Source organism: Vespa velutina, chromosome 6 (assembly GCF_912470025.1).
Source record: "Vespa velutina chromosome 6, iVesVel2.1, whole genome shotgun sequence".
In the NCBI taxonomy this organism is placed as follows: domain Eukaryota; kingdom Metazoa; phylum Arthropoda; class Insecta; order Hymenoptera; family Vespidae; genus Vespa; species Vespa velutina.
The window spans coordinates 5069613-5083517 of NC_062193.1; the positions used below are offsets into that span (position 1 = coordinate 5069613).

Consider the following 13905-nt stretch of genomic DNA (forward strand, 5'->3'; position numbering starts at 1 on the left):
GATTGTTCTAACTAGCCTAGTTCGTTCGAAACGAGCTTGAAATGTCTCGAAGATTAATAGTATCTGCCATCGACAGACACATTACCGACTTTCCTCTGTTAATTTTCTAATGATATCTTAAATACTAGAATAAAATTGTCTTCGCTTCTATGTTACTAACGATTCTCGATCGTTCGTCATTTCCATAGAATTAATTTTGAATGTAACGAGCATTGAGGATAATTACATTTGCTGATGAGGATAATAATAATAATAATAATAATAATAATAATAATAATAATAATAATAATAATAATAATAATAATAATAATAATGTAATTTTTGATAATGAATGTAATTACAAAAAGAAAACCGAAAAAAAAAAAATAAATGAAAAGAAAAATCTGATCGAAAATGAATTTCTTTTTTCTATACATTCGTTCTTTTTTCTTTTTTATTCTTTTCTTTATATATATATATATATATACATAATATATCCCACATGTCATAGAACTAATTTATTTAACAAAAAAAAGAGAAAAGAAAAAAGAAAAAAGAAAAAAGAAAAAAGAAAAAGAAAAAAGAAAAAGAAAAAAGAGAGAGAGAGAGAGAGAGAGAGAAAACAAAACAATAAAAAGAAAAATAAATAAATGCCACTTTACAGGCATTTATATAACTAATTCCCATGATGCTCGTCAATTTGTAAAAGCGACAAGGCTGCGTTAATAATAGAACTCATTGATCGAGATGTATTATTATCCATGTACATATATAGAGAAAAATTGGAGCAGATAATATTAGTACAATACAAATAACGATTTGTGATTTTAATCTCGTCCATTTTCGAATATTCTCTCTTGGAAAAATAGAAGTAAGCACACTCTTCGTGTCAACCTTCTCTCTTACTCTCTCTATCTCTCTCTCTCTCTTACTCTCTCTCCCTCTCTCTCTCTCTCTCCCTCTTTATATAATGTATCATATTTTTTTTCTGTCAATAAACGATCGAACGTTTGATCGAATGATATTTTACATTTGTTTGGTGATGACAAGGACAATACTCGAAAATATATAAAAACTGACTGATTCGTTCGTTCGTTCTTTCGTTCGTTCGTTTGTTCGTTCATTCGTTCATACGTTCGTTAGTTAGTTAAAGAGAGAAACGATAATATGTCAAATCTACGAGAGACATGTAAATTGATATAAAATACGTCACAAAGAGAATGGAAAGGTATGGTCTCTCTATATTTCCAGGGACGTGCTGCCAGGAAACATCGAACACGCAGTGATAATCGATCTTCTGTTTTGCGGCCGCGCGTTACCTATCCCCTTTTCGTTGTAGAAAAGCTACTTTGGCAGATTCTCTCTCTCTCTCTCTCTCTCTCTCTCTCTTGGTCTCTTTCTTTCTATTTTTCTCTATCTTATTCTCGAAAAGCTTTTCTTACATATTTTTTCGAAACAGAACTTTTTGAAAGATTCTAACTTCGGGATTAGGATATCTCAGGATGAATATTATTTTATTTATACCATTGAAAAAAAAGACAAAATGATTATCAGACTTCCATTGGATACGTATTAGTATAGTATAGATATATATGGGTATAGTATATTGTAAGTATGGTATAAATATATCATATAGGAAGAGGCGAAAGGATATACATACATACATATATACATACATAGATCCATGTGTTTATATATATATATATATATATATATATATATATATATATAAACACGTACACAATAGCTTTTTTTCTAATGTGATTTTCAAGACTTTTCCGACAAGAGAGGAGGACAAGGAATTGTCATGTATGGATTGTTATTGGTAAAAGGTTTCCTTTGGCGAATCTCCAAAGAACTATCGCGTATTCGTAGGTGAAAGCATCTGACTTTGATTGAACTCTCGTGCTTTTCGTCCTTTTACACTTTATCACTATTTTTCTTTTGCCTCTCCCTTGTGTACGATACGAAGGATCAAATAACTCGAGCGACGAAATAAAGAACGAAGTTATCTTACCGATGGAGTTACTTTGCTTAGAAAACGTTTCCTCTTTGACAATGAACGACGAGTGTGACCACGCTGTTGTATTGGTCAAACATAAAATGTATTATGCAAGTAAACATACAATTTCGTTCTTTTTCCATTTTCTTTCATTCTTTTTTCTTTTTTCTTTTTTTTTTTCTTTCTTTTTTTTTTTTTCATCGATGTTACAAAAGAGAACGAGTAATGTATGTATGTATGTACATCAGGTATACATGAATGGATATATATATATATATATATATAGTTAAATAAGCTTATATTTTACTTTAGCACGAAAAAGAGTTCAGTTAGTTTATCAAACGATTTTTCAGATTTTCAAAGTTCCTACGTGAAGTTAGTTCGCTCGAGAATCACGAAAGTTCAACGGGGTTTAACAGAGGGTAAAGACGAGGGGAACTACGTGATTCCTATTTCGTAGTAAATACGACGAACGATCCCACGTTCCTTTTCGTATTTTACTAGAAGCTTTTAATCACGTCGATCTTTATCGTATATCCAACTAAAGTAGATCCAAAAACATTTTCCCCGCTTTTATTAACTCGAACGAATTTTATTAATGTGTTAAATGTTCGAACATTAATCCTTTGAGAAAAGAAATAAGATAATTGAGAAAGAGAAAAAGATCGGTAATTAATGATTAGGAAGATAATATTATCTTTCTCACCTTGTATTCGGTAGTAATGACTCCTCTTAATTCTCGCAAAAAGGCACCAAAAAATGGCACCACTGGACATTCCGGCATTGCGAGAGCACGAGCTAACGCATGCTCGTACTCGGAAGACAAAAGGGCGGAGGCAAGATATTCCAAGACCGGAATTGTCTCATTTATGCTTGGCCAAAATGGCTTTAGCTTGTTCGATCTGTAATCAAAAATGAATTGTATTCAATTTTTATATTTATAGATAGATTCTCTCATCGCGATTATTATGAAACACATATATGTACATATGTATGCAATAAGATATTCGTTCGTGTATGGGATCGTTTCATTTTTATTTTTTTTTTCTATACGTGTGTGATTTTCTTTTTTATCTTTTTTCTTTCGTTTTCATTTTATCATCGCCTTTTAACGGAAGCATCATGGACATTCGAGAAAAATGAATCTTTCGATTACATTTTGAGATCAATTTCGTTTATTCGTTTAAAGGTTTTTTTTTATTTTTTTTTTTTTTTTTTTTTAAATAATTCCTAATTTTAAAGAATTATCTTTGCCACTTAAACGTCAAGGGAACGTTCCTTTTTCCTCCTGAAAATTTTTATCGCGTTCTATTCGCTCGCTTCGAAATTCTATCGGAACGGGTAGAGTATTTCTCTCCTTTTTTATTTTTTTGCTTTTTCTTCCTTTTTTTTCCTTTTCCATTTTTTTTTCCCCCTGTACGTTTCGACCTTCTCCAATGATGGACGAATATGGATTTTAAAGTGGAACGTACTGAAAGGAGAAGGAAGGAAGAGGAACTGGGAGGTACGGCTTGAGAATTTTTAGCAGTGAAAAGGAAAAGAAAAAGAAAAAGAAAAAAGGAAAAAGAGAAAAGAAAAAAAAAGAAAAAGAAAATAAAGTAAGGGAAGTACATAAAATATTTTAAGATCCGTGAAGTTTCGTGTACTTTCGAAAACGTATCCTATTTTTTCTTCCCCCGGTAACAACCTCACGTTTTAACCTCCACGATAGTTTTCCTCGTTCGTCAGGCTTCCTAAGACACTTGCCGTTAGGAACGTCTACCGTCACGTCTACGGGATCGTCGAAGATACTTTAAGTTATTTGAGTTAAGTGGCTCAACCACACACGCGAAAAACTTTCTTCTACTACTATTTCTACTTCTACTTCTACTTCTATTTCTTTTTTTTCTTCTTCATCTTCATTCTTGCCAATTCGCACTTCGTATTCCATGATAAAGAAACAAGAACGTATATATAAATTCTTTTTTTTTTTTTTTTTTTTTTTTTACTGTAAAAAGAAAAAAGAGAGAGAGGGAGAATACCTTGCGGCGACCTTTCTTGTTCTTTACGAATAAGATTAAATTCGTCCTTCGGAGATTGCAGTATTCGAGCATACAATCTGTTCTATCTATCGATCTATCTATCTATCTTTCTTTCTCTCTTTCTTTTTTTACTTCCTTCCTTCCTTCCTTCCTTCCTTCCTTCCTTCCTTCCTTCCTTCTTTCTTTTTCTCTTTCTTCCTTTTATTTTTTCTTTTTTTTTTTTACTTCTATTGCCTCATCCTTTGAAAACCAAGCAAAATGAGATTTACCTTTGACGTACTATTGCTTTGTGATTATTATTATTATTATTATTATTATTATTATTATTATTATCAGAAAGGGAAGAAGAATTTTCCTCAAATATATTCTTCGTATACAGACATCTGATAACAATAAGTTGATATGGGATATATCAATATGGTGGAGGAATGGGGGTGGGGTGGGGGAAGGTGGAATAGGGGATGTTAGATGGAAGGAGTTGGAAAGGTAAGAAAAAAAAAAAAAACGAAAAAGAAAAAAAATAAAACAAAAGTCGGGTGATAACAACTCGGATTCCATTTTCTCTTTAGTACAAATGACGCTTTTCCATTATTGGAAAGCCACGGAAGCCACGAACGAACGATTCAAGAAACATCCGGTAGAATAGCCATTAAGGTTCTCTGTTCCACGAGAAAAGGCCCACTCGGCGCTCTTCTCTCTTACCTCTTTCCTCTCACTGTCCCTCTTACACTCTCTCTCTCTCTCTCTCTCTCTCTCTCTCTCTCTCTCTCTCTCTCTCTCTCTCTCTCTCTCTCTATCTGTCCTCGCTCCTTCTTTTTTTTTCTAGCTATCCCTTTAAACCCCTTTACGAGCTGTGCCACAATTTTCTTCCTAATCTACACGCGGATCTCACCAAAGCTCTCTTACCTATCCCTCTCTATAATCATCTCTCTCTCTCACTCTTTCTCTAACTTGTTCGTAAAACTTTCAAGAGATCTGTGGTTTCCCAAAGAAAGTTTCTTAAGGGTAACAGAGGAGTAAGGTACCTATGATGTTGAAGAACGATGTCGAATGAGAAGTAACAAAACTTCGACGCTAGCTTAACTTACTTTTCCAAAAATTGCATGCAAACGGCATATAGTACCTATTACTACTAACACTACTATTACTACTACTATTACTACTATTACTATTACTAGTACTACTATTACTTCTTATTCTTCTTTCTTCTTCTCTTCCTACTCCCCTCCTCCTTCGCCTCCTTCCTCTCTACCAACGTCACTTAGTTCTTTTTTCTTTATTCATTTTGTTCTTCATTCCTTTTTTACCTTTCTTTTTTCTTTTTTCTTATTTCTTATTTCTTATTTCTTTTCAATATCCCTTATCGAACGAGATAAGAACGGTAGTTCTCTTCGTACATGTATACACATGGGGGAGGGCGGGGGAGGGGGGCGTGGGTAGGGATAGGCGCCAAAAGTTTCTATAAGCTATTTGAAAAATTAATTTTCACTCTTTCGGCAGATTTCTTTTTTTTTTTACGGCTAACTTTTTTTCCTTCGTTTCGTTTTCTTGTTCTATTTTCTTTTTGTTTCTTTTTCTTTCCGTTTTTTCCTTTTCCCTTCTTTCCTTTTCGTTTCAGATTGCGGAACTATCAAGCTTTAAATCTAAAAAATAAAAAAAGAAAAAAGAAGAAGAGGAAAAATAAGAGAGAAGAAAGTTTTCGAGAAAGAGTAATCGATTGTTCAAATTATCTAAGGAACTTTCGATTCATTCTATACGTAAAGAAATAATAATTGTCGACTTTTATGAGTACACCTCGTCGATAAAATTCTTCCAGTTTGATCCAATCAAAAATTAACCAAGAAGAATAAGTATTATATTATCGATTTTCTTCGTAACGAAGTATCAGAAGTACGATATAATTTCTTCGTAATAATTTTTCTTTCTTTTTTACAACTTTTTCTTTTTCTTTTTCTTTTTTTTCGAAGCTCAAAGAACTTCAATCGTTACTCGGGGAACAAATATGTTTCATTCATTTTTCAAAATGTCCCAATTGGAACATTCCGAAGAATTGTTATTTATTTCAAACGAAAAAAAAAAAAAAAGGAAAAATAAGAAGAAAAAAAGAATGTGTGGGTGTGCGTACTTGCGTGCGTGGGTGCGTGTACGTGTGTGTGTGTGTGTGTATGTGTGTGTGTAGGTATAGATTGAAATTACGAACGAGCAAGGCCGTTCGCGTGGCCCTTAGAGCTTTCAACCCTTCAACGTAAATTAAAAACTTCTTAGCCACACGAGAATGGCTTCGATCGAAAGGAAAACTTTTTTTTCTTTCTCTTCCTTTTTTCTTCCTGTTTTCTCAAACTGTACAAAGAACAAGAAGGAAATAAAAAATGGAAAGGAAAAATATGCAAATTTTCTTTTTCTTTTTTTCTATCTTTTCTCCCTCCCATCCTCTTTCTCTCTCTCTCTCTCTCTCTCTCTCTTTTTTTCTCTCTCTATCTCTATATATCTATCCATCTCTACTTTTCTTTATCTCAAAAAATCGTCCATCATTTCATTTACGTCGGATTATCCTTTCGTTGAGTTCTAACAAAAGATGGTAAGGTACTTCGACCGATCGAAAATGGGACGTCGAAAGCACGTAGAAAGAGAGAGAGAGAGAGAGAGAGAGAGAGAGAGAAAAGAATAATAAAAAAAGAAAAATAAGGAAGAAAGAAAGAAAAAGGAGGGAAACGTTTTTAGGGCTCGAGGACGATAAAGTTTCGCGAAATACGTTCGCTTTCAGGAAGATAATGGATGTCTAGCGAAAGCCACTTCAGGATCTCGAAGAAACTACGAGATACGAATCGGAAAAGACATCCCATTGTCTTAAATAATGCATGGGGGAAGGTTTTACGTTAGCAACCCATGAACCTGCGATGCGAGTAAAGCATTTTACCCAGTCGATCTTCTTTTCCGCGAGAACGCGACTTCGAAAAGAAATTTCCAATTGTTCTTATCGTTTCTACTTATCTCTCTCTCTCTCTCTCTCTCTCTCTCTCTTTCTCTCTTTCTCTCTCTCTCTCTCGATCTCACTAACTCTATTCGAGAAAGAAGTCGAATTATTCAATTCGTAGAATTCTTTATTAAGATGTACTTATGTATGTGTACATGTGTGTGTGTACATGTGTGTGTGTGTGTGTATGTGTGTGTGTTTATTTGTGTATAAGTCAAGGAAAGAAAGTTCAAACTTAATAAAAAAGAAAAGGTCAACGAAGCCAATTATATTTTTCTATTCATAAATCTCTTGATTTTTCTTTGAAGAAAAATTGAATTCCTTTTATTCTTTTGAAGACATCGATTCATTATCGATTTTAACAATGTTTTTTTTCTTTTTTTTTTTTTTTTTTTTATCTTATAGATACTTTTATGAGAAGTAACAAGTTTATTATATCTTTTCGATAAAAATATAATGAAACAACGATGTAAAGGATCAAAAAAAAAAGAAAATATGTTTTCTTTGACAAAGTTTATCTCTCTTTCTTTTTTTTCTCAGTCAGAGAGAAAGGGAGAAAGTGAGTAAGAGAGATAGAGAGAGATAGAGAGAGAGAGAGAGAAGTCGAATTACTGTATTCGTAGAATCTTACATATATATCTATATAATATATATATATATATATATATATATTAAAAAAACCGAGGGAAGAAAGTTTGAACTGAAGAAAAATATTAACGAAGCCAAATACTCTTTTCTATTCATAAATCCTTATTTCCCTTCAAAAGAAAAATTGACTTTTTTACTTTCAAAGACGTTGGATTCGTCGATTTTAAGTATATTCTCGTATATTATAGATGCTTTTTATTTAAAAGTATTTTATATATATATATATATATTTTTTTTTTCTTTTCGATAAAAAGAAATAAAAATATGATGGAACGATCTAGAGTAGTAAAAAAATTACATCTCTTATCGTATTATTTATTATTGTGAAACTTCGAAGAAGTTTAAAGTTTCGGATCGTCAAGTCAACGTAACGTATATCAACTGCGTATCAGGCAACTTGAAACGTGGGAATTGTATTATTCCAAGGGATAAAGATTAAGCGTCCTTTCTCGATTCTCTCAAAGTCGTAACACGGTATGACATCGCGGAAAGTTAGGGGTAACATCTAAATCGGATTACACTCACAGAACACTCGGGATATATTCTCAACGTTTATCGACATCTAACATACCGTATTATCGATAAAATTTTTCAATAGAAATGACGTTTTAATATTAACATAAATAAATTATAAATATTTTACTATATTCAATCGTACATTTATAAATTTATAAGATGATAGAGATTGAGAAGCGAGCGAGTATATAGGATATTTTATTTGATCAATCAATGCAACTTTTTTCTTTTTTTATATCGTTTTTACTTGTTAATCTACTTACTTGAGACCAGCGATAATCTCCATAGCCGAATTAAAGTTACCGGTGTTCCAACAAGTTAGAGCTACACGTAGAAGACAAGATAACACTGCCTGACGTTCTTCTACGGTGGTACCGCTGGTTATGGCGTGTGTTACCCATGAGTTAACCTATCAAGTAATTAACATAATATCAGAAAAATTAAATCGGAAAGATTTCAATTTCGATTTTTTATTTGGATTTAACGTATTCACGATATTTCTTTTATTATTCATGCGTCTGTTAATGAATTTATAAATTGAAAAAAAAAAAAGAAGAGAAAATAAATAAATAAAGTAAAAAAAAGGAGAAAAAGGAAAATTCAATCGTACGACATTCGCATTGCTAATTAATACGATCTTATCGCTTAATAGTTAATCACGTTATTCATATTCATGATTTAATGAAAATTTCTATCTTACTGGTATCGTTCGATACCAGCTTCGTGGATGGTATTATGGTAATCGTTGGACAATCAAAATGATAGAACCACATCGTTTATCGATCGTTTTCGTAAAACGTATCATCGTTACGTTTGCATATATATATGCATATATATATATATATATATATATATATATATATATATATATATATATATGTATTCGACTGCGTGCGAAATTTAATCCACTGTGTTATTTCGAAAAAGAAAAAGAAAAAGAAGAAGAGAAAGAGAGAGAGAGAGAAAGAAATAGAAATAGAAATAGAAATAGACAAAAAGAGAGAGTGAGAGAGAGAAAAGCATATAATATCGATCTTTATAACTACGAGCAAAAACACTCGTGAATTTAATAGAAAATTTAAAATACTTTATGAAAGTGTTTATAAGCATATACGATGGAAAATAGTTGGAAGAGTGGTTGCTTTTACCGAACGATAACTGGGTTTTCTTGAGACAAGCATTTCTATCTTAGTTAAGATCCTTGAAGTAGACTCGACCATGAAATTATTTCTCGCACGTGTTTGCGTAAGAGCGTCAGCTGCGTTGAAAGTGCGAGGCATAAGCGCAGGCGCGAACGCCGAAGGCCGAAAAAATTGGTCAATGGAGCTATCATTTTCGATAGCTACCTCTCTCTCTCTCTCTCTCACCCCCTCCCTCCCTCCCTCTACCTTCCTCCTTTCTATTTATATATCTCCCACTTTCTCTCTCTCTCTCTCTCTCTCTCTCTCTCTCTCTGGTATTTCGAGTAAATGAGAGGATAACCGATAAATAGATCAGCGATAAACGATTGCGATATACGAAGCAATAAACGAATATGGTTAAACTGTGCGGAAATAAGAGGAAAAGGGCACCTCATTGAATCGATTGATGAGTGTCTGAACGGAAGAAATTACTGTAACACCGGGCCAAGAGGATTCTTCCTCTGTCTGGGTCGAGCTATTCGCTGTACTGGGGCTGCTGCAGCTGCGACTCGGCGATGGGGGTGGCCTCGCGGGTGATTTTTGCAACGCGATTAGATCCTGGGAGACGTGCTTAAGGTACTCGTTCGGTGGTACCTGATAAAATAGCTGATACTCAATTTCCGTCAACCTGAGCGCCACCTCCTCGGGGAAGTGCAGCAGCTTGTGCAGATCCTCCAGCTCCTCAGAGCTCCGAGGCAGCTGCGGCTGCGGCCGCTTCTCCAGCTCTGAAAATTTTAACATGGAAATAACATATTATTATTATTATTATTATTATTATTATTATTATTATTATTATTATTATTATTATTATTGTTATTATTATCTTCTTTCTTTCCTTCTTCCTTTTTGTCTTATTCTTTCTTTTTCTTTTCTTATGCCTTTAATTATACTTTTAATTTTCTTCTTTTTTACCCTCGAATAAAGAAAATCTCATGGTAAGAACTTCGAAGGAGAAAGGAGAAATTGCTGGTGATCCTTATTGTTGTTATCAACCATACACCAGAAACGGCACTATTATTTCAAGTCGACTCGTTTCATTTTCAAACTCGGACAAACTCTCGGCAAACTCGCGAACGTGAGAAATTTGAAAAGCAATACACCATATATATATATATATATATATATATATATATATATACATACAATACACTGTATATATAATATATATATATATATATATATCGATCATCGCCCCGAGATATTTTACATTCTCTCGTGTATCAATTTCAAAGCTACGAGAGGAATTGTCTTTGTTGCTTTATAAATTACACGATTGTAATTAATCTTTTAGAATATACCCGTATATCTTTTGCTTTTGCTAAACTTTCATAACGAAATATTCGTTTCTCTCTCTCTCTCTCTCTCTCTCTCTCTCCCTCTATCTTTCTCTCTCTTTCTCTTTCTAACTAATAAATGAAAGGAAAACAAAACCAAAAGAAAAGGAAAGAAAGAGAAAAAAAGAAAAAAGGGGAAAGAAATTTCGCGAGAAATTTCGAAAGTAACATACATGGATGCTCGCACAGTTGCATAAGTTAAGGCGTCACAAGCAACGATTTTAAAGCTGACCCAGTTTATACGAGAAATAATTCAGAACGTACGAGCGCTTCGACGAGGTGCGCGTGCACCGGCATAATGTGTATACACGATGGGGGGTCGGGGGGGGGGGGGAATAAAAAAAAAGAAAACAAGAAAAAGGAAAGAAAAAAAAAGAAGAAGAAAATAACAAAAAAAAAAAAAAAAGAAACAAAATGAAAACAACGCAGTGAGCCGCGCCAAGAGTAATTCGAGATACTTTGCTGATACATATAGACCAGTATGGGATGGTTGATTCTCCTGCATGCTATCCTCGGTGAGCCGTAGTTGTTAACGTAATTAACGGCATCGAGGGCCACTATGACGTGATTCCTGGACTAACGAAATATCTACCCGACTAATAACAGACTTGACCGCTTCGTCCGACCAATATGGTTTTCGACTACTACTACTACTACTACTACTACTGATTCATTGATTCATAAAGTGATGCGTGTTTACGTCTTCTTCTTTTTTTTTTTTTTTGTACTCCGAAATTTCACAAGATCGATCAGATTATTGACTTCTATTATTTTACAACGAATTATCAAATAATAATGTCTTTTTGTTACAATTGATTATTTGATCTTTCATTTCTTTTCATTCATCGATCATTATACAATTAATCGATTCCATTGCCGTCTCTTTTTAGTCTTCTTCTTCTTCTTTTTTCTTTTTTTTTTTCTTTTTTTTTTTTTTTAATCTTTTTTTCTTTATGATTTTAAACGGATCGATAAAGTTCATTAAATCCTCGATTTTAAAACAAATTATAGGATAATTACTTACGTACACGATTGTTCGCTCTTCGTTAGATTATTTTCACGTAACTATCGATTATGTATCTAATGAATCACAATTCGTATTAGAATTAATTTCAATTACGCCAACTTGATTTTAATGATTTCAATTCTATCGTCTCGTCGAACTCGACATTAAAAACGAATTATATAAATCAACTTTTTTCTTCAATGCTTTGCTATAGAAAAAATTCTTACATAGAACAAAGGGAGAAATGCTTGTATATATATATATTGAAAAAGAAGAAGAAGATGAAGAAGAAGAAGAAAGTTTTCGAGATGTCGCGATACGAGTACTTCTCTTTTACGTCAAGTTAGAAAAAAGAAAGGAAAGAATTTATTTGCCGTTGGGCACTATAATGCCTCGCGTATATCACCTGCGGCGTTCTCCTAGGATTTCGAATGAAAACTCGTGCGGAAAAAGGAGAAAAGTAGAAACGAGTGAAATAAGAAAACGCCCATTCGTTTCTTCAATTCTTTCTTCTTTTTTTTCTTTCCTTTTCTTTTTTACCCTTTTTTTATTTTTTCTTTCTTTTTTTTTTTTTCTTTTCTTTTTTTTCTTTCGCGTCTCGCGAACTTTCGAATACTAGTAGAAATTAATATGAAAGTTTAAACTTTTCTCGTGAACTTTGACGTAACGAAGAAGACAGAAAAAGAGATGGAAAAGGGAAAAGGGTGGGTGGGTGGCCAGGGGGGGGGGAGGGAGAGGGGTGATATGTCCATAGTAAAAATTTTGCAAACTCATAGTTCGTAACAGCTTTTCTTACGACGAAATCGAAGAGACGTAAGGAAATTTGTTGTTATCAGCCCATATCCAGGATTATGCCAACGCAACTTATTACCATGAAAAATGATCGGTTTTAAAACTTAAACAGCGTTGCTTATTTTCGATTAAACTTATCCTCTCCTCCACGTAGCTTTTAATAATCCCGAAAGAAATTTCTTCGACATCGGGAGAATCAATCTGAATTGAACTTTTCTTCTTAGTTTTCTTTTAATACGAGATAAAGAAAAACGAAAAGAAAAAGGAAATTCATTGAAATGACGAGGATCTACATGAACATAGAATTAATTGTAAATAACGATCTATTACATAATAACATATCTAATTCTCGTAACGATAGAGAAAATCAATGAATGAGAAAAATTAAGTTATCAATTAGAGTTAGAATGAGAAAAATTAAGTTACTTAACGGGGAGATAAATTCTAAAAAAAAAAATTATATTATAATTGGCTAGATATAGAAGAGTTATTGGTTTCGCGAAAGAAATTTTACGAAAATGAAGGAAATCATGTTGACGCGTAAAATGATTTATTATGTTTTGGGAATGGGAGAAGTAAGCGGTGGGGAGTTGGATACTACGAAGCAAGTAGCAAGAGGATATGGACATGAAATTTACGGGGTTTGGGAAGCCTACCAATGAAAGACGAAGACGAACAGTCGAATGCGTTGCGGTGCGGTGCGGTGCGGTGAGGTGCGGTGCGATACGGTGCGGTGAGTTGCGAGGAAAGATTAATGGATTTCACCTTATTGGGTAATGTTGCGGCCACGTGAGGTGGAGGAAACGGTAGTAGTCAGAGCAGCGATCGTAGTCGCACCAACGCCGTCGAAGCGACGCCGATTAAACGGCGTTTCACCTGATAAAGGTGAATCGCCTGGGCACCTTCGATTCGGCCAAACGAGGATTGGACTTTCTAAGGTAGTTTGTTTTCGATGACGCCATCAGGAATTCGAGAAGTAAAATTTCTTTTCGTTCCTTTAATCGTTCCTCCATGCGGATCGAGAATCGTTATCGTTAGATCCACCCTTTTGGCGTTTTCTCTTCCATTAATTTCCCTTCGTCCGTTTCTTTCTTCGTTCCTCTTTATCTTCGATGAATGTCTTTAATGTTTATCTCTTCCTCGCGAAACGACGACGGCGACGACGACAACGACGACGATGACGACGACGACGACGACGACGACGACGACGACGAGGACGACGGCGGCGGCGGCGACGACGACGACGACGACGACGACGACGACGAGAAAGACGAGAACAGTGACGGTGACGTTGACTGTGCCAACCTAAGAAAACCAAATGAAAATAGAGGTGGTGTTAGAAAACGTTCGATTTATTACCAAGAACGTAAGAGTAAGACGATTTATGGCCTTTCGGCAAATTCATCCGACGTTCTTAGAAAGAAAAAAAAAATGGGCAAAGAGAGAGAGAGG

General features: G+C 34.1%; 1 protein-coding gene across 5 annotated transcripts in view; it reads right to left on the reverse strand.

Moving 5' to 3' along the window:
* LOC124950192 (1-phosphatidylinositol 4,5-bisphosphate phosphodiesterase epsilon-1-like) overlaps window positions 1-10045 on the reverse strand; it is a 23833-nt gene extending 13788 nt beyond the window's left edge. For 2 of the 5 annotated variants that reach the window (XM_047496599.1, XM_047496602.1), the window contains exons 1-3: window positions 9712-9843; window positions 8404-8549; window positions 2688-2883 (exon numbers count right to left, since the gene is read on the reverse strand). In XM_047496599.1, coding sequence (XP_047352555.1) covers window positions 2688-2883; window positions 8404-8426 — 219 coding nt within the window. In that variant the 5' untranslated portion in view covers window positions 8427-8549; window positions 9712-9843. Of the gene's footprint in view, window positions 1-2687; window positions 2884-4002; window positions 7319-8403; window positions 8550-9711 lie in introns of those variants that run through there. The other 3 variants (XM_047496601.1, XM_047496598.1, XM_047496600.1) reach the window with 3 other exon arrangements.
* Between the last annotated feature and the right edge of the window lie 3860 nt (window positions 10046-13905).